This window comes from Aquila chrysaetos, chromosome 20, assembly GCF_900496995.4.
Source record: "Aquila chrysaetos chrysaetos chromosome 20, bAquChr1.4, whole genome shotgun sequence".
Taxonomy (NCBI): Eukaryota; Metazoa; Chordata; class Aves; order Accipitriformes; family Accipitridae; genus Aquila; species Aquila chrysaetos.
Genome location: NC_044023.1, coordinates 13,574,913 through 13,596,335, shown reverse-complemented (window position 1 = coordinate 13,596,335; position 21,423 = coordinate 13,574,913). Strand labels below are relative to the sequence as shown.

The 21,423-nt window shown below is 44.8% G+C and overlaps 1 protein-coding gene across 10 annotated transcripts in view; it reads left to right on the top strand.

Annotated features, from left to right (window-relative positions):
* GRIP2 (glutamate receptor interacting protein 2) overlaps positions 1–21,423 on the top strand; it is a 303,102-nt gene that overhangs the window by 200,285 nt on the left and 81,394 nt on the right. Inside the window, exon 1 of one of the 10 annotated variants that reach the window (XM_029995975.2) lies at positions 13,616–14,396. The exons of the other annotated variants lie outside the window; for them this stretch is intronic. Within the exon in view, the coding sequence (XP_029851835.1) occupies positions 14,357–14,396 (40 nt within the window). The 5' untranslated portion in view covers positions 13,616–14,356. Of the gene's footprint in view, positions 1–13,615; positions 14,397–21,423 lie in introns of those variants that run through there. 10 annotated transcript variants of the gene reach the window in all.

The window sequence follows — 21,423 nt, the reverse complement described above, 5'->3', positions numbered from 1 at the left end:
CTTGTTGCTATAGAAACTTCCCCAAAGCCTGGGTACCTGCACAGCCTCTTTGCTGCTCTGGGAACATTGGATGCCTCTGAGCCGGGGCATCTGGTCGAGGAGATCTGCTGTGGACTTGGCCCATTCTGGGAAGGACTTTCATCTGCCGCTGCTTTTGGGCGGCTGAGGTATTAATGAAAATGAAGATCTGCATCCACTTAGTGCCAGCTTTAGTCCCTTGTGATGAGAGATGGGCTTCTGCTGAGCACGCTGCCCTCTGTTAGCTGTGGATATTTAGGAGGCTCTTAAATACAGTATTATACTCCTAATTATGCAGAAATCCTTCAGTCTGGCCTGTTTCATCTGGAATTATGCTCAACCATCAAATCCTGCCAAATACGTTCTTCTTAGAGCGAGGGAGGCTGGTGCACTTGGATTGCCCTCTGCAGAGAGGCAAAGCCCGGCCGGGGCGGGATGAGCAGATGCAGGGGCTGCTGGCATGGAGGTGCCCATCTCCCTTCTCCCTGCAGGGACCAGGCACGGCCATGGGCACCCACCTTCCCAGCCCTCCACCCTGCGTGGTCCCACTAAATGCTTATGTTCTCAGATGCTTCCCAAGTAAGGCGAGTATTTTGTGTTTGTCCATGGGATTTGTTCATGGCAGCGTTTCCAGAGGAGGCTGGATGGAGGCTTTCACCAGAGAAGATGGCAGAGGAGAGTGTGGCTTTGGGAGAGGACCGATGTGGTAGCTACAGGAATGACTTGTGAAGAGCATTTGCACCCTCCTACTCCGGCACTCTTCTCCTCTGGCTAAATCACTTTACACCAGGAATGAGTCATTCTGGGAATAATAAAGGCTACGCGATGCTTTGTATATTTAATAGCGTATTTAACGTGGCTGCAATTCAGATCACAAACATCCTTTGCAATGGTGCAACTACTGCCTAAAAAACCACCCCAATGGGCTTGAGGCAAATGCTATTTCTAAAGGAATCCAGTTCTTAATTACCTTGGAAAATCACAGAAAATGTAAGTAATTGTTAGTCAGTTATGCCTGGGCCACTATCAGTCTAGCATGTGATGCTCTCCAGGAGCATGCAGTTGCTGCAGGGGTACACCTGAAACTTGCAAGGAAGCTTTAATGCCCCCTTTGCAATCCATCCCTCAGGCATTGCTTGTTGGTTCAGAGCACCTGTAAGCTTCATTGCTCTGCCTAATCATTTTGATCAAGACCTATTTTCTTGTTGTCTCCCTCCCACCTAATGTACATGCAACAATCCTCAGCTACATAGAAAGGAACCACATAATTTTCACTCAAACTTCCACATCCTATTAAGCCTTGCACTGCTTCTTAGCAACAAATTAATAGTTGAGTGAAAGGGTTTTATAGTACAATATATTTTAGAGAATAAATATTCTTAAATTACCATTCTGTAAGTAATTGGAGAGAATATTTCTGTTATGAAAAACTTTTTCTAGGGAGCTCTTTTAAACCTGTAAAGTTAGTTTCTGTCTGCAGTATGTCTGGTTATTACTGTGTGTCAGAGATGTCAGCTAATATGAAGGTGGGAGATAGCAAAACTTGGTTTTCATAGCTCTTTTTACAGCTTTCAGAAAATAATTTTCTCTCTGTGTTTCCTTCTCTTTTTTTTCTTTGAAAAAAAAGGGGGTAGTCAAAGCATGTTTTTGCCAAGTGTACAGCTTCAAAACTTGGTTTTCCTGGCAATAATTCTTCCAGTGTTGATTCTGGCCTGGTTTCTGTGTGTTCGTCCTCATGGAGTAATAAGGCTTGCAGTCGTGAGCCTTTCAATATTGTTCCCAGTGGCCCTTGCACAGAAAAACACTCATGGAGTAGGAGGTGTAGCTCTGGAGAGTGAACTTCTGCAGCAGTTCCTGTGCCTTTCAGCAACAGAAACAACGTCCAGGAAAGCACAGGGAAATAAGATATTGAGGCAACAGCTCTGCTCTAAATATTGCTCTAAACTTTATGGCAAAAATGAATAGATCTCTAACTTTTATTGCCTTATTGCACGTGTAACTACTGTGTTTCAGCATGCAAATGGCTGCTGAGGTAGCAGAGTGCGCACTTGCTGCCTCTTCTCATGTGTAATCAAAAGGTACAAATGAGAAGGTGTCTTTCTCATAAACTGGGTCACTGGGTTAATAGAGTTGTGAAAATATCCCCTCCTAACCCATGCCGTTAATATCTCAGCATCCATCTAGATTTTAATACTGTCATATGCTCATGATATGCGTGTCTGTCATCTGCTTGCTCTGAAGGTTTTCTCCCTTAGTCGAGGAAATACTCTGCATGATAGAGATCACTGCTGAATGCAATATGATGCTTTGACTGGCAACAATTCGTCTTCATTTGAACACTAAATATTCCATTTCTCTAGCTAGTGAAAGGCTTGATTTAGGATAGTGGCTTAGTGACTATTCCAGGCAAGGGTTTGAAAAGGCAATATTCAGCTGAACTTTATGCATATTCAGTTTTTAAAAACTAGTTAAGTTTTTGATGTTTCTGTGTCTGGTACCCATTCCCTGGACTCTTGTGTCTCCTGCTGCCATGGTTTTGACTGAGAAACTCTCGTATAGGTGGTGTTTGCACTGCTTTCTTGTTGGGTTTTAGTATGTTCCTTTTGATAGTGATTCAGCAGGAAATTCTAGATTTTAGGGGGAGGAGGAATAGGGGAAGCAGTTAATGAGCTGTATTTGCTGTTCTGTCAAACGGGATGAATCTTCTCCCTAGTTTACAGATTGCTAAAGCCAGGAACTTAATCCAAGGGACCTGAGATGAACTATTCTCTAGGAAAGATGTCCTTCTCCTTGGCCATCGTAAAGGAAGCCAGGGTGATGCTCTCCAGTTAGACAGTTCATACAGGTAGGGATGGATCCCTTCCCTAGCGCCTTCCTGAAAGGTGCTGCTCTTGTTCTGAACAGTACTGCTAAGCCTTTTTGATATAAAACATTAGCTTTACTTTCCTGTTGATTCAAACACTAATCGCTTCATCCTTCCCCCTGCACCTTTTGTGCCCAGGTGCTCTGTTGCTTTTCTGAGCTACAGTCTGGCTAGGGTGGGTTGACACACTGTTACTCCTAATGGTGTGGCCTTCCCCGGTCTGATAATGGGAATATGAAAAAATGCTTTGCTAATGAGTGTGTTACCCCTTTTGGACTCGTAGTCACGATCTTGCAAGGAGGTGCTAGACGCCTGGTTTTCTGAGCAGTGGGGGTGCAGATTTCATGTGAAGGAGGACTCAGTCCTCCTTGCCCTGCAGCAGCAAGAGCTGAATGGTCACAATCTGATTTTGTTCATTTTCAGATGTCTTTGAAAGCACTTTTCCTCCCCCTCCCCCCTTTCTCAGAATTAGGGGTCGCTCTGCCTTTGCTATTAGGGATCCTTCTCTCCCTCCTGAAGTGCATCTCTTCCAGAGAGATCGCACGATCACACCAACCCCTTTTTCTCATGTAATGCAAATGCCATCTACTCCAGGTAGTCAAGATTACCAAGTAACTTTACTTGCAGCCTGTGAGAGCAATAGGTTGCAGTTGCCATTGTGGTTAGCAAAACAAAAGCAATTTTTCTCCACTTAAATGGAAGGCAGTTGTTCTCCCCACCAGCTCTTTTAAGTCGTCTTCCAGCCTAGAGCTTATCAGCCAGGTCCTGGCCACCCTGAAGTTTGTGGGCTCGTGCTCTGACTTCTGCGGGATAATGACTTTTCTGCCCACGTCCAAATGATACCAGCTACCAGTTACGAAAGGAGAATGGTAAATTCATCTGTTAGCTGCTCTCTCTCCTGCAAGATTTACTTCCACCAGGGATTTTTACAGGCCAATGCTGTGTCTTTCGTGATGGGGATGTGTGGTGGAGGAAATTTATTGTTCCCTTCTTAATAGATAGCTGTATTTCATTTCCGAACAACCACTTTATGTGCGAGAAAGCAATTCCATTATGCCACTGCACAGCGTTGGGAGCATCTGTGGCAGCGGGGGCATTTGGATTAAAGAGAGTAAAGGCTGCACATCTGCTGCCCTCCACCCCTATTCACAAAACACAGTGTTAATCCTAAAGAAAAGAGAGCAATTAGCTTGTAAACCCTTCCTGAACCCACTGGAAGATTAGCCATTTTCAATTAAAGCTTTTCAGCTGGAAAGATAATGGGCTAAAATTTCCAGCTTTTAAAAAATACTATTATTGACCATGTGGTTTTATTTGTGTCAATTTACATCCTTTATAATTAGCTACCCTGGGATAATTAGGACTGCCTTGCGCCATACCCTGTTCCCCAGTCTTTCCCCTTATAATGCAAATGGCAAACTGACGTCGTGGTCTGTCTTCTGGCCTGTTGCAACTAGTATGAATCCACTGTTGTCGTTTGGACCCATGCTGGGAATGAGCCGTAAGCAGTACTTTTATAGGTTCCTGTAACTCACAAGTAAAAGGATAAACCTTTACATACTGCTATGAGCGTGCTGTAACTGTTCCCAGGGAGCCCACATGGGAGGAGGGAGACTGATCCCATCTTGCAAGCCTGCAATAACAAGCCATTTGCAGTCCCTCGGGGAGCTCCACACGCTCTAAAGCCAAAATACTTCTTTATACATCACTGGTCCCAGCACTTGGGGGTTACCTGGAGCTGTGTGTGGCTTTGCTTTGTCCCAGCTTGGGAGGTAAAACCTCACAAGCTGGAGCTGGAGCCAAACCGGCAGATGGAAACGCCTTGCCCCAAAACATGGGGCTGATCGACTCTGTCTGAAGACATCTGTGTGTTTGAGCGCTTTGAAAGCCGCTGTCGCTCCTCGGGGTGTCTGGGTAGAGCCAGGAGCCTTCCCGTAGCAGCAAGGCAGTCTGACCTGGTTTCACCCCATGTTGGAAAGCTGCACGCCAACCCCTGTGGCGTTGCAGTGCCTCTTTCATCTCTGTTTGCGTACTGCGATCTGCTCCCCCCGTTTCCTGCAGCTACTGCACGAGCGCAGCGCTGGCGTCGCTCAGCATCGTCTGTGCTGCAGACCCAGTGCGGGGGAGAGGCTTGGGCTGGAGCCGACAGCCAGCTCGTGGCCTCATCCAGCCCTGACCGCTGCGGTGTCCCCCCTCAGCTGGGTATCCCTGTCCGCACCGCACGTGCAGCCTTGCCTCCCATACTACTACAAGTTAACACGATCGGCTGTGTTTCAGGGCACTTGTGGCTTTGGTCGCTACGTGTGGCTCTGAAACACAGCCGTGCCTGTGCTGCTGTTAGTGGCTGTGCTACATCTAAGCAAAAAAGGAGAAGAAAGGCTGATCCTTCAGGGAACTGCTTGGCTACGTAGGCTGAGGTACCTGACATGGAAATTAGCCCTCTGGCCATGGCCAACGACTTCTGAATGAGGTAAACTCAGTGAGTTATCCGAATGCAAAACCACCCAGTGCTCTGAATCCTGGGTGCAATGTGGGCTGTGCTTTTTCTGAGTCACCAAAATTATTGGTATTGCTCCTAGTTCCTGGCTGTCTCCCATGTAGACCTTGGCCAGGTCCCACCTAGCTTTGTCTTGCTGTTTCTAGAAGAGTTGCACAGTGTAGATACTGCATGGTAGTGCATAAGAGCAGATATAAAAGCCATTAAAGCTTTTTTTGTTTAAGGAATATGGCTTGGTGCTCTTGGGATCTCGCTGGCCTTATCATACTACTGATACTAACATCGTCTTTTTGCAGTCAGCGCTTTTCCTGCTATTTCTTTGTTGAAATCCATATGAAAATATGCCTTGGAAAATATTTTACATCTGAACTAGTTAATACAGCACCTTGGAGAGAAGGTGTCTGATGCAACAGAGTACAAATGAAGCCTCATTAAGCAGGAATTCAGTGATTCTGCTGAATGCCCCAGCAATTAAATTTCATCTCGATTCATATGCAGGTCAGGAGAGTTTGGAAGGAGAATAGAGGAAGCAAAGCACTGTGGCTCAGTACTATGCAAATTAGTGTTAACATGGCATTTCATTTATTGTTAATGCATTGTTACACTGCTACTCATTGAAAAGAAACTCTGTGACAACTGCTAAGACTGATGACCCACTTGCTTATTTTTCCATCTGTGTTGGCAGCATTGCCTCTGAAAAGACCAGTGCCAAGATAAATCTTTTAAGGGGAAGATGCAGAGGTTTTTCTTCCCACAGAGAGGAGTGGAGTTGGGTGCTGACTAAATGTTAAGACCTGTCCTTCAGGCTGCACTAAGCTGTAGCATTGCCTCTCTCTCTCTTTTGGGGTGAGATGTGGCATGGCCCACATCCCTGCTACTGGAAGGACCCTTTGTTAGGGTGCAAGCGCCGAGTCCTTTTGGAGCAAGAGGAACAAGTCTTCAGTCCCTACTATTGCAAAGACCTGAGCTCTTGTGGCATGTAATGTAGTAAGGGGTTCAGGGATGCTGACATGCTCTGCAGCTCCATCAACGCGTTCACACCTCTGCTCCCGCGAGGCAGCTCCCTGCTGTCACTTGGGCTGATTGAGCTGTGGCACTGCTGTCCTGTTTTTGGAGGGCAGAAGTGCTGGTTCCCCATTTTTTGTCTATATCCAAAGGTCTATAGCAGGATATGTTTCCTCTCTTCTGTTTTTGATTACGTGGTTTATGTGAAGGAGCTTTTTTCATCTAAACTGTCTACCCATAGCGGGGAAGGAGGGTGGATACTGGCTGGCTGCTAATACAGACCCATCACTATTTTCATTCTTGGTGATATTAATAAAATACAAAGAAGAAATAGCATTTCTGCTGAAGAGGACAGATCATGAACAGGCCCTGCCAGGGCAGCACTGGTGCTGATATTGAGGTGCCAAGTGCAGCTGCCACGTAGTCACTGTAAATTGGAGTGGTTTAATGACCTTAAAATTGGGAACCAGTCCCACCACTGAAGAACTTGGATGCTTATTTTCCCTCCAGATTTTTAGCTGTAAACAACTTGCTATCATTCTGGTGCACTGATCGCTAAAAGTGAGAAGGTGGGAGCTATTAGGCATTTTGGTTTCCGCCAGTTGCATGGTGCTGCTCTTGGTCTCCGTTTCTGCATGCTTCCTCCTTTCACATGTAGTTCTTTGCTGAGCTGGTTCAGTGCATGCTCAAGAGGATTTTGCTTGTGTCCCAAGGCTGTCTGATATCTGCTAGCTACATTGCTATGAAAGATTTGAGGGGAAAAAAAAGTAAAGCCAATTAGGAGCATCCCCAAATGGGGATGTGTGTTTTGCCCAGAGAAAGTGCTTCTTCTGTACAACACAGCCACAGAGGTAGAGATAAATGGGAGAAATATGCTCTGTCTAGCTAAAAGTGATGGACACACTTTCAGATGCCGTGCGTGCAGCTTCCAGAGCTCTGTTCCTTTCGGACCAGGGCATAAACTTCCACCTTGCCCTGGCATGCATGGCTGGTGGTTGCTGATAGATCACTAACCTCCTGCTGCATTGCTTATTGCTGTGTCTTGTCAAGCTCATCTCCATTTGGCTTAAAAAAACATTGGAAAGCTGAGGTTCACTTTTGTTGTGATGACCTCTGCTAACAAGGTCCCTGAGCGAGCTCTTTTGTATCATTAGAGCTGGCTGGGGAATAAAGGATCTTGTACTTTGCAGCTTATTTATCTTCCACTGTCCCTCATATCAGTGCTGGAGTCCCCAGCCCTGTAGTGTCCTACTCTGATTACCCAGATCCAGAAATCCAGAGCTTGTGGTAAATTGTGGGGTTTCTCCTAATGTTCAGTGACTAAGAAAAGAATGGCATAGCATATATACAGTAATAAGGGAGAAAGATGTGCTCCATGCTGCCCTGAGGGCCAACTTTCTATGGCCTCAGCTAGGGCAATGGGGCTGGGGCTGCTCATTGCATAACCTGAAGTATGACTGAAGGGGCCATAAATGCAATTGCTCCCCAGAGTTCAGAGTGCTTTTCCTCCCACATGGACTGAACATCACAAGTCCTTTTACCAGGGTTTTGGACGTGTTTTCACAACTTCAGATCACTGACTATTGGCTAAAAGGGTGCAGTAAGGAGGAGTTGCCTGGAGGAGGCAAGTTAACCATTGAGGTTAAACCCAGAAATGCTGGAAAATGCTTTGAAGCAGTGTGTGCCTTGGTGGGGGCATGGCTTGCAGGCATGATTCTGGTGATGGTGCCTGTTATTTATGGCACTTGACTCTTGTTTGAAATGCCTGTTTTACCTAGCTATATGATGTCCCCTGGCAGATGGTTGCAGAAAGCACAGACCTGACCCTACGGTTCACTCAGAAAAGCCGCAGTAGCAAGACAGACCATAGGGAAAGGGAGGCCAGGAGGAAAGGATGAGAGGTGTGCATGAAGTCACCATCAGGACCATGGCGATGAATGTTTTTGTGGATCTGAAATGATGTTGTACCTAAAATTGTTAAAAGAAATCCCTGAGACTACTCAAAATGGCAGCATACTCTTCTTATTTGGGTTTTGGGTTAGAATTTTTTAATTCCCACATCTGTATAGCTATTTTTCTTCTGTGACAGCCCCTCTCATGTAGTCCAGTCCCTTCGATTTGCTGTTGTTAGTAATGATGCTGGTACATCCCGTCTCATTTGTTAGCCCAGTGACTTGACCCTTGGGTTTTAGTCAGGGGCATGTTCTCACGGATTTATTCCTCTTGTTCCACAAAAGAATTTTTGCCAGGAACACACATGGAGAAAACAAATGTAAAGCATCACTGAATATGTATTTGTAAGGTGAACATACAGACCCTTAAATTTCAGAGGACTGCTGTGCTCTGTCATCTGAGACCAGTCAGTGAAGTTTTTCAAGGGAGTTAAATGCTGTTTTGGTGGCGTACGGTGACTTCTTTCCATATGAAGTTGGGACAAGATGTTTTCTTTCCTCTATTTAGCTAAAAATTATCTAGGTAACTCACTTGGCTTTTAGTCGCTTGCAAAAGGAAAGGGCTGAGCCGTTGCAGGTTACAATTTCTTGCCAGGGGTCTGATTAAGAATACTAGACTGATTTGGAGAGAAAGGACCAGTGCTGTCAAAGACACAGACTCACTGACTTATTTGTAAATTTAGTAAGTGAAAATTCAAGTGCCTGGACTTGCATCTCCATGAAATAGGGAAGGAAATGTCCCCCGCTGTCAGGAGGGAGGGAGATCTGCTGAGGTTGACCAGGGACTTTGGTCATTGGGAACAGACCAAAAGTTTCAGTTTTTAAAAACCGGAACTTCCAGTTACCTACCGTTTTGAGCCTTGTTTCTTTCCTGAACTAAAAGCCTATTACTTTGGTGTGCATTTCAGCCCAGTTAGGGATGCTGGCGGACAGGCGAGATGCGTATTCGGGGAACGCCGAAGCGCCGGTGTCACGCGGAGAAGGGGTCACTGCGGGGCTTCCTTCTGCCCGTTAATCACAGCTTCGGGAGGCATCCTGCCTTCTCCACCGGTGTCGTCCCCCACCGCTCCCCCGCAGTGCTGCCAGGCAATGACAGATGTGGATATCTCTTTCTGAAATGGTTAAGCAGAAGAACGTACAGCAACTGTTTTATTGTGCTGTGGTGGTGGAGGGAATGGATGGCGGTCTTGGAAGTACTCTAGCAGCGCTCTCTGTCTCGGTGCTCTGCGTGTGTGCGTGCAGCAAGGGCTCTAATTGCCTACTGGATGGGTCAATTTATCTCTCAGTGTTCATTACCTGTAATAAATTAATGTTTAGGACTGGCTGGTGGAATTTGCACTTAAAGGAAAGAATAATCAAGGACTTCTTCCTCTGGCTCCATTATTAAACTGTTTAAATACCGTTTTCTTTCAAGATTTTTTTTTTAAAGTCCTTTCTTCTTTTCTCATAAAAATATATAAATAAAATAGTGTGTTGCATTTTGGGTGTCTGTGTGAAAAACAGGGCATCTGCTTAGACCAAAGATGAGCTCCGCTGCAGGCCTCAGGCTGGCATGTAGTTGTCTGGGGTTTCTAAATAAGCACAACTCTGTAAAATTGGAGCAGATGAGATGGAGCAAATGTGCAGCCAGTGGATAGCTGGGTGATCAGCTGTGAAGTCTCTTCCACCAAAAGAGCGATGGGTCTTCCCTTTGTCCCTCCTCCTCCTCCCTGTCCGTTGCAACCAAAAATCAATCAAGGAAGGGTGTAGGCTCTCCAGTCTCTTGATTTTGTGCAGAGATGGGTTGGAGTTTGCAGTAAAAACTGCCTTTCCCAGTAAGACATCTCGAAGCACTGGGCCTGCTGTGCCAGAAACAAGCCTTGACAGGGTGGATGAGCAGGAACAGGGGTCCCCAGCCCCACATAGACCCCTGATGTGCAGGCGTATATTTTTGGATGGAAGAAGTAGGGTGGGGAGAAGGAGATGACAATGTAAAATCTTAATTTAAGATCTGAATTTAAAAGAAATAGAAAGCATCTGCGTCAGTCTCTTCTGTACCTTCCCTAACCCAAAGCAATTTCTGTTGCTATTAATATGATTTTTATATGCGGTTAGAACTTTGGTGTTTCTCTGTGCACTGTAAGGGTGTGTGGTTGGCTGTTTTTCCTCATCATTTTCTTGTGGCTGACTGTTCATTACATTCATTCAGCTGTCTTCAGAGTGTCTCCTGAGACTTCCTAATGCGGAGTGATGTAAGATCCTCTCCATGTTCTCCCAGGCTCAGAGCATGTTCAATGCTAAATGGTCCATTTCAGGATCTTGCTGGAGTGTTCCACAGTCCTGTGACTTCTGACGAGGATGCTTTTGGATGTGGTTAAATAAGTAATGGTTTAAATCGCAGGAACAAATACCCATCAAGCAGTAGACTAAATCATTGATATTCTGAATAGCCTGTGATCTTCCCTCTGCCGTCCTCCCTGTCTTGTTTGCATGAAAGTGTATTCTGTAAATGTCATCCCAACCAATTTAGGCCATGTAAGGTTTGCAGCTTCACTCCCACCAAGGTTCTGGGAGGATTTGTAAGTTAGCTCTGGGGAAAGATATATTAAGTTCAAGAGCAGGACAGTATGTGTTGGGTACAAGAAATGATAAACTAAGTGCTAGTATGTGTGTGCATGTAAGGGTAGCTACTCCTTACTTACAAGAAATGAATTTTGTTCAAAGGTCAGCCTGTTCCTGAGATGATTAAATACGCTTTTGTTTAGACTGGTGGCCTATTGACTAGTATCGCCTCTTTAGTTGTGTAGATGAAAGCCAAGAGCCAGTGCGGATGGATGTTTGCAATAGGGACCACACAAAAGCTGTCCTAGCCATGGACTGTCCTCAGCCCCTGCTGTCTTTCAGCTCAGCATCTTATACTGAAGGGGGGGCCCAAGAAAGCATTCCCTACACCCTCTTTAGTCCTAGGATGGTAATAGGAGATCAGTATATGCCAAGAAAGCAGAACTGAGATTTTTTTTTTCCTTTTTCATGTGGAAAGACTTTTTTAACATCCTCCCTGCTGCCCCCCCCCCCCCCCCCCCCCCCCAATTAACTTTTTTCCAATAGGCATAGCGCATGGGTAAAAAAACCAAACATCATTAGCCAGAATGAGGCTTGCATGTAGTTGATGTTGCCAGAGCATTTTTGGATAGCTGCTAATTCCAAGCACACAAGCATAAAGTTAATGTCAAGAGGTACAGGAGAATGTACAGACTGTTCATGAAAAATCAAAGCTCTACATGCTGTTCCTTGAGTTTATCAAGCCATAGTTTAGGTTGATGCCTCATGCTTTTTTATGACACCTATATATTTTGATGTCATAACGTGTCTTTTGGGGCTGCCTAATTTTGTTGGTGTGTGCCATGTACCCTTTTCCTTCCCCATTAGAAACTCAAGCTGTTCACTTCAACTGGTTTTAATATAGTGCCACCTGAAACATGAAGAAAGTGTTTTGTTTATGGGTTTTGGCCAGAAACCATAGAGTAAACATCTCTATTCTCTCCAGGCTCCTGGTGCACTGGGCTCTTGCCAACCAGCTCAACAAATGCCACAAAAAATTCTGGGTTTGAAATGCCAAAAAGCCTCTTCTTTTTCCACCAATAGCAGCAAAATGGGGCAGCTCCATCCATTTCTTGCCCACAAAACCAAGCAGCTTCCACTGTGTAGTAGACCTGCCCTCTCGTACCCTTTCTCAATACAGCAGATATTCTGGGAAGAATTTAATGGTGGCATAAAAATAAATGATTGCTTTCAGCTTTTCTTTAAAACATCCTATTGGAGATGTCCATTTCATGGCATCCAAAGCAGTGGGCTATTCTCAAATTAGCAGCTTCTTGTTGTATTTGTGGTGCAACTGGAGATGTTTTTTTCCTTTAAGATGAGATTTCTCTGCAGCAAAAGCATTAATAGTTGTGTGAAAAGATTTCTAATTACGAATTTCGGCTCAATTACTAATTAAGTCTATTGTCAGACTGAACAACTTCTTAAAAACAAATTATGGACCAAAATATCTCTTTTGTAAGTAGGATTTTCTTACTTAGTAATTTTATTGCTTTTGTATAAGTTGCCTGCATGTGAAACAGCTGAGTTCAAACCAAAATAGAGATGTTGCTGCATTTCAATCCAAGCAAGAACTCTGATGTTAGCCTGAAACCCAGTTCTCCTTCTCCACATGGGCCACACAGAGTTAGGGTCCCCAGGCCTGCAAAATTTCCTGCTGGCACACCCAGATGTGTTCAGGCCCTTTTGATTTATGCTGATTTGTCTCCAGTGGAAACAAGACTTAACCTTGCTGGCCCTCCACGAGCATCCTTCTAAATTTGTAACCTCTTGACTACTTTCAGCCAGATCTAGTAGGAGTCTCAAACATGACTGGACCCTTATACAAAACTGTAGATGGCTTTTGTGCCTCTGTGCCTCAGACCATGCTTGTCTTGCTCTCTCTTCGCCATTCGTGGCTATAACCTTGCTTTTATAGATGATACTGGTTCCCAAGGGAATACAGTGACTATGGAGAAAACTGCCTTTTGGGTGTAAGCTGTGGGCTGGTTGGTACAAACAGGGTTTGTGTCTCACAGCTTGACTGAAATGGGGACCTGCATGGTGCTGCAGGTGGGATGCGAGCCCTGCGCACACCCTTGCTGCCTTCCCTGCCGCATACCCCAGGGCTGGGACTGTAACATCACCCTCGTGCTCTGTATGTCCAACACAAGTCAGCATACTTCATTTTTCATTTTAATAGCAAAGGCAGCAGAGGCTGTTTTATTACAACAATTTCTTTCTAGTCCAGTACCCTATCTCCACCCACGGTGGAGGACCAGCTGTTTTGGGGGGAGCCATGAAGCATGCTGTGCTGGAGGGCAGGACGCCCTGCGACCCAGCTGGTGACCAGCATTGCCCCCAAAGCCTCCCCTCGCTGCAGCCCATTGCTCACCTGAATCCTAGCACAGGACTTGCATGCGTTTTGCCGGTGTTGGTTCCTCCGCCCTTCCTAAGAAAGGGTTAAAGCGAGTTTTCAGAAAACGCTGTAGGCAGGACACAAGACTGCAGCTTCTATACTCCCTTACGAGCACTGTGTGTGTGTTTGGGAAGCGGTGTAATGCTTTGACAGCAGCTTGACATTGCCTTGAAAGGTGCTGGAGGCTCTGCAAGCACTTGCCAAGAGGGGGTGGGGGAAAGGAAAGTGTGTCAGGCAATACTGCAGTCGCAGCCTCTTCTTGCGCTCAGCCCCGCTGCTGCTGCTGCTGCAACTTGGAGGTTTGTGCGAAGCTCCGCTGCCGGCCAACTTCTGCAGCTGGCAGCGAGCACAGCGCGGAGGGCAGCCGTACCTCTGCCGCAGCACCGGCTGCTCGCGTTTTCTTTCATTTATTCCTTTTTTTCTTTTTTTTTTTCCACCCCCCTGCCTGAAAACCCCGTGACAGCCACAGAAGGGTTCAGGCAGGAAAGGGCCAGCACATCTCAATGGGATGATGTCCGCTCTCAACCGGTGGGGTGCGAGGTGGAATACCGCTGGGAATGAAGTGCACGCTCGACATTTGCTGCATCTGCCGGAGAGTCAGGGTTCAGCGGCTGCCTCCCCTTCAACCAGCTGTTCCGTTTAATCACTGCGCTTCTAACTTTTGCTTTGCAATGCCTGATGGCCAGTCGAGCCGAGAGAGCTAGCACGGGATTTTTAGGACCGGCTAAAAAAACCTATACCCTTCATTTTCCTATTTCTACACAGGACTGGCGAGTCACACGTTAAACAGCCATGTAAAGACATTTCTTTCTAATGGATTGCCACAGTTTTGAGTCCTTGCACGCTGGAGTGCCCAGGACAATTTCTTTTTGATTTTCCTGCTGTGAAGCGAGGAGCAGCGTGTGCGTTGCAGCCCCGCTTGGCTGTGGGAGGCAGCCTGAAAGTGAGCCTGAGCTGGCTGGAAAGTGATTGCAGTGCAGGCAGGGAGAGAGAAAGGAGCGGCTGTTGCAATTAGTTGAATGATTTGATAGATAACAGCAGACATGCTTTGTGGACTGAAAAAGGATTTGCAGTCAGACTTTGGTGAGTGAGCCTGTCCGTATTTTTTTTTTTCCTCCTCCTCCAGTAGTTTACTTTCGTTTACTCTGATTTCCTTTAACCACTTTAAATATCATTAACAATTTCATGTGCTACTTTGAAGGGGGTTTTACAAATCCAAACCGTTGCATACAAACTGTGACTTAATTGCTTTGATTTGCAAAATGTATCTCTGCTTCTCCGGATAGAATTTCTTCCTGTGACCACTGGAGAGTACCCTTCAGGCTGCCTCCCTCGTTCCCCTTCTCCAACTGGAAGATTGGCAGACACAGGGGCTGTTCTTAAGGCACCCCAGATATTGCGGAGCCTTTACAGCTAGTGGGTTTTGGGGGGGGGGTGTGTGTTTAAAAAAACCCCAAACCCTAAATGTAGCTTTTTTATTTTTCAAGATCAGAGTGTGAATGGGCTGGTCATTCAGCGATGGTGAATAAAGGGCTGGGGGTAGGACAGGGGTAAGGGACTCTGCCATCGCTCCCACCTCCAGTGTAATCTACTACTACCTTGTCTAATAAATATTTCAGCTCCTGCTAGACATCTGTCATTTCAGTGAGCTGCTAACCCCTGTTTTAGAAGCCTGGGGTGAGCAATTCACTCTTACTGTGGAGTATAAAAAAATCCATTTCATTTCTGCAAAAGAGTGGGTAGATGACTGTCGAAGGGCACTTTTACAAAGGGCACAGTCACCGAATCCTGGCCCCAGTCATTCCAGGATGGATAGAGTCTAATATTTCTAACTGGGTGCAATATTCAGGTACTTTGTTGCATGCTGTAGCTCTGCTTGTTGCAGCTAAATATACTGCATGGAGCATGCCCTTCTGCTCTGATGCAAGCATTTCCCTTCTGAAAGCGGACATTGGAATTGGAAGTATAGAGGTAATTCATGGTTTTTGAATCGTTTTACATTGCCTGAAGTGATATAGTGGGACTGACTTTATTCTCTCCTTGGCCTTAAGATGCCCTAAAGCATAAACCTAACTTCAGAAAATTTTTTTCCCTCCCTAAATCTGAGGGGTAAAATAAACCAGGTGTAAAGCAGCTTAGCCTGGCTGTGTTGCCTAATCCCATGGATGGTGACTGGATGCAACGTCCACTTACTGCAGCAGCACAGCAAGGAGCGGTTTGGGGGCTGGGGCTTATTTTGAAGCTGTCTGAGACATGGCGATGAGTCCTGGTAGGCAGAGGGTGCCTGGGCGCGTGATTTAACAGGGCAGGAATGCAGGCGTTCCATGAAAAGATCAAAAGACAACTTGGCAGGAGCTCCCATTGCTCTTGGGGCTGAGCCATAAGCTGGGCCCCTAGCTCAGAGGTGGCTGATACCAGCTGCGCTGGAGGAGTCTCCTGGATGCCACCAGCCACAGGGAGGATCATTCCTCCAGTTCCTCCAACATGTCACCAGAGGCATCTGGTGCTTCATACGTGCGAGTCCCGATGATTGCTGTGTTGCTGCAAATGGCGATGTTGTCTGGGTGTTGGGTGATCAAATGAGAAATATTCTTGATCTCAGTTCCAAACCTTTCATGGAGAACCTTGGGTCGATATTGTGCCTAGCTCCGTCACGTACAAGGGAATAGCTCAGTTGCTGAGCTGGTAAGGAAGCCGCCTTCACGCTGGTATCGGACACTTACAGCTTGTGCTGGTGGTGCTCCTGAGGACCAAGGGTGTGCTTTCGTCACCCAGTAGGTACTGTTTTCCTCAGCATGCCACAGGTGAGGCCATCCTTTGCACCAGCCACAGAGCAAAGACAGAGAGAGGGGTAGGCAATCATCTTGCTTCATGTCTGCCATCCCTTTTCTTAGATGTTTTAGTGCACAAAGAAAAATCTTTGAGGAGGGGATCAATTACAATGCATTGGGTTTGGCTTTGCTGACGTGTAAGGGAGCTCTCTTTTGGTCACTCTGCTCGGTTCTTAATGTGGTTTTTCTCCTCATAACCTGGCTTTTTCATGAGACATCTCCTGATCTGAAAATCATCTGAGATGGAAGCAATAAAGTGATTTGCTATCGTATCACTCATTTTAGCATTTTAAGTGTGATAGGGAAAACCAGAAACCAGATGGATTGTTTCAAAGAGGCATCCAAATGTTTCAGAAGCGCTTCCTGGGCCCACCACCATTAGGGTCTTGGTTATTTCTTTCCTCCAGCCACTCTCAAAAGTTTTCTGATGGGACATTTTAATAATACAGAGCTTTTGCCTGTCCTTCAGAATGGAAGGGTCAGAAAATGCACACTAGCGGTGATGTTTTATGGAAGGTGGGGGAAGCGTTTATCTTCTGGTTAGAGTAAGCTTGTGTGTGGATCTGCTGATAGCAGTGTGATAGTGTGCTTCCCCAAGAGACCTTGCAATCTTGCAATTGGAGGACTTCCCTGAAATGCTTTATTGCCTTTCTGAAGTCCAGGAAGACCCTATATGTTTTGCTCTAGCAAACTTCATGTTCAGTTAGTCCTTACTGCAGGATCACTGCAGGAGTGGGCAGAACGACAGACCTCGTTGAATCTCCTTCATGCTGCTCCAAGTGACCAGCTGTGAGGATTCCATTGCAAACCAGCCCAAGTTAAATGGTTAATTGACTACAGCACAGGCAACTTCAGAAGACCCTTTGTATTTCAGATATGTGCATTTGGGTGACTTCGCTATTTTTTTTTTATTTTTTTTTTTAAATATGGTTTGTGTAGAAGGTAAAGGAAAAATAAAGACAGTAGGCAAGGATGTTCAGTGCTTTTCTGTTTGGGTTTGTTGTTTGGTTTTAGGGTTTTTTTGTTGCCATTAGAAGCCATGCTTTTAGTGTGAGATGGACTCTGCAGATCAAGGAGAGCAGTGCAAATTTCCTGTGCCTCCTTCCTGACCAGGAAGCTGCACCCTTTATCTGCAGGGTGGGAATGGCCAGGAAAAGAGACTTGTTAATAGATCTCTGCCCCTTCCTGCTTGCTTGTTTTCAGGGCTTGAGCTACCCTGTTCTGTGCTGTTCTCTCTCCGTGATAGCCCCAGACCTTCCCAGCCTGCCAAACAGGCAGGGGGAGAAGTAGAGAAAAAAATATCTGAAAGGGATAGAAAAATAACATCAGGAGCTAGAATAAGACAGAGGAAATCTTCATAGATAAATCTCCTAGGAAAAAAGATTTTATCTTTCTTATTGAAGAATTTATCACAATAGTGCTATTTAATATAACTCCTGCTCATCAAGATGCTTACGTCAGTTGTCAGCTTTGCCTCAGTTACAGCAAAATGAAAGATTAAGAGAAAAAGAAACGGGTGGGGGTGTGTGTGTACCAAGACGAACATCCCTGGGTCTGGAGCTGAATCACAGTGATCTTAATTTCCTTGAGCTGAAACTGGGCAGAGAGAGTTTGGGCCATTCCTCTGCCCTGAGCTAGTATCAGCCATACCTATGTTATCATCTGTCCACCTTCCATTTGAATACATCCATGCTGGAAACACCACATCAGCTCAAATTCATTCACTAGACTTAAGGAAAAGCTTTCTGCATCTGCAATTTCGCTGCCATTGCTTCCTGTCCTAACACAGATGACGGATTACTCCTTCCCTCTGTGCATCACTCTTCTGGATGTCTGAAGTCAGCAATAACACTTTCTCCTCCCTCTCTTCTCTTTAGCGTAGACAACTCATTCCTCCCCACAGTCTCAGAAGTTTTGGTCTTCTAGATGTCTGACCAGACTGCACTGATTCAATCTGAATGAACTCCAGCTGGACCATATTTTTCTTGAACTGTGGTACCCAAACCTGGGCGCTGCATTCAGTCTGAGGCTTTTGTCAGTGCTGAGTAAAATGACAGGATGATTTCACAGATCTTGCAAAAACTATACCCATCTTGATACATACCAGGGTGTTAGCTTTTCCGGCACATGACATGGCACTGTGGAATTGCGTTTGGTTTGCAGTCCACAGTATCTGAAGAGTCCTTCCTCAACTGTCACTTAGATAGTTTTTCCCTATCCTTTATTCATTTGATTATTCCTGCCGAGGTCTAGTAGCTTGTGTGCACCTCTACTGAATTGTATATTTGTTTTTTCATACACATACGAATCATTCTGGATTCAAAATTTACTTCCCAGCCTGCTTCCAGTCTCTCATAGCTGGTGGCTGTCAGTAAACTCAGTAAAGAGCAATCTCTCTGCAATCATCGAGGTCATTTAATGAAAACCTGGAGTCTTACCAGAGCGAAGATGGGCCCCCATAGAACTTCATTTAATACATCCGTCCCTTCTGATTGTGAATAACTGATGAATTTTCTCAGTGTGTGGTTTTCCAATCAGTTTTGCATACACTTCATAATCATCTGTATCCTGCTTCCCAAACATACTTACAAAAATAGCATGTGAAACAGTGTCAGAAGCATTTCTAAAATTGAGATATAACAGCTTGCATTTTCCGTCTATCCAGAAATGTTGCTCTGTCATAGAAAGAAGTTGAGCGGGCATGACTTACTTGTGGTAGATCCAGGTTTGCAGTTAGTCTTCCTCGTCGTCTTTTAACAGCTCACACACAGATGGTCAGTTCCAGGAACTGAAAAAGGAGGTGATGGATTTGTCATTCTCTCACCCCTGCTTTCATATCACTTCTGTTTGTTTTGTTTTGTTTTCAAGATGAACATTGCATTTTGCTCTTCTGCAGTCTTTTGATGGCTTACCCATCCTCCATAAGGTCTTAAGGATACCTGCTGATGGCTTTAGGACTTCGTTGGCCAGGTCTCTAAAGTTTTGTTGACTACATTAAGTATAAATGAGCTGATCTACACAGTGGAAATGAGTCCTTGCTCTTTTCTAGAGATGACCCATTCCACCAAAATTGCTTTTTATAGAAGAAAAAAGACTAAAGTAATTTTCTACAACTTTTCATGGCCTATAGAAATGAATTATCTTTTTATTCAGTTTTTCCCATCCTGTATGGAGGTTACAGAGGTTTTCCTCTTAAAAGGTTGTACTCATGCACATCTCATTAGTACACATTTGTTAGTAGAAGGATGTTTTTCAACGCAAAGGCCAGGCAGATTTAATAAAAATGTCAGTCCAGAGAGTCAGTTGAACAACTGCTATTGAGGTTTTTTCTCCAGCACTAATGGTTGGAGTCCAGTTTCCAGCCCAGATGTTTACCTCCCTGCCAACCAGCTTAAGAAAATCTCATTACCCCTGGAAGAGGTGCACTCTGGCTTTGAGTGACCCATAGTAGGGAACTGAATTTCATGTGGTGTTAAGTCTTGCTTTTGGCTCTATGTCCAGGTTCATTATTCTTTATAACATTTGTTCTGTTTTGTTAATCCATATAAGCCAAGGATAACCACACTGCCTAAGTGTTTGCATATGTTAGGGCATGTAGGATTTGATTTATTTTGAAAATGGACTGTTAAAATTGATACTTGTACGTGGATGCCAATGTTTATTGCTTGTGATATTATCTACTTAACTCAAGGATGGAAATAATATGCAATTTTACCCAGAAGGTCAGAAAAAGGTGTTGGGCAACTTGGAGGGAAGGGTGCCTATGCTTTTGTGTATAGGCATGTGTAGGTGTTGCAAACAAAAGAAACAATTAAAGCTAACAAGTAATAATAATCAGAAAGAGGTGTTGGCGCAGAACTGGAGGAGAGAAAGTAGAGCAAAAATAGATATTTAGTAATGTTCATCAATTGACAATTGAATGCTACCAGGCATAAGAACATTTAAGGCTTTTTTCAGCTGTCAGTTCAGCTACTGCATAATTTTTAGAATGTGAGTAATCCCATCAGGGTATGCATGGTCTTAAGCCTTGATAGGATAGGACCCCCAGGTCATTGTATAGCTGTCTATTCAAGGTGGCAGAATACAGTTTCAAGACAAGCGTGCTTAAGTTGGAGTTAGGAAATTCTGTTGCTGTGACAGTCTAACTGCCAGTCTGCTTCTGATTTTTAATATTATTATTATTATTATTCCGTTCATAGCAAAAAAAACCCTACTAACCAAGCTTGATGTTCTCAGCTGCCAAATTTATTAATCTGTGGATTTACAAATCAGTCTGTTAACTTTAGGGACGTGCAGAATCACATAGGACAAAGAATTTCTCTCCTTCCATTCCTAACAATTGCCATCCCAGATTTTTTTATTTCAATGAAAGTTTTTTTTTTTTTTTTCCTTTGACCGTGTGTTTTTGTTCAAGGATCTGATAATTACATGCTTGGAGATGATGGCTTTTCAAAAGCATCTTTCCCAGCAATTTTCAACTGGAGATGTGGATAAAAATATCTCCCCAGTTTTTTATCAGAAATGTTTTCAGTAATGTGCAATTATGAGCTCTGCCTTCATTCAATTCATCCTGGAAGAATTTGCTTCACAGGGAAATTCGTTTCCTAGCTGTTGTAGATGCCAGCATAGTTGGCAGCTGCAGGTTTTTGTGGGGAGGAGGGAAAAAAAGGCCCAGAAATGAAAATTGCTGTGAAGTAAATTGGTCCCAACACCTGGAAACCATGAAAGGATGGAATATCATACTTTTTGTTAAATCATTGTTAAACTGCTTTGCATGTCAGTCCCAAAATGGCCTTGTAAATTATTTAGGGTAGCTGAGAGATGAAGAGATGATCCCACTTAATCGTGCTTCACAACTGATCTGTTTCTTATTGTGCAGGTTCATGAAATCATGTTAGAAAGGTGGAAGGGTTGTGGTTTCTTCCCAGCAGTACTTTAGCTTCCAATCTCAATGTATAATTAACACTTGCGTGGTATATCCTAATGAAGCTGTAAGTTAGGATCTGGCTCAGGTTTGGGGAGAACAATGCTGGCGTTACGGCGAAGAAGGGCTGTGGAGCAGTTACAAAGAGAATAAATATGCTTTTGTCCTGGAAGTCAGGAACTTGTGCTGGTAAGAATAAGATCCGGCTCCCTGCTGCTCTGATGTATGGATGAAAATGGGACTTGCTGCATCCTTCTGCTTCATTGCGTCCTCCTCTTTCCCAAAGGAGGGAGGGAGGTCCCTGATCTGGTGTCTGCTGCTGTTTTGGAAGTCATACGCCAAGTTGTTTGCAGCT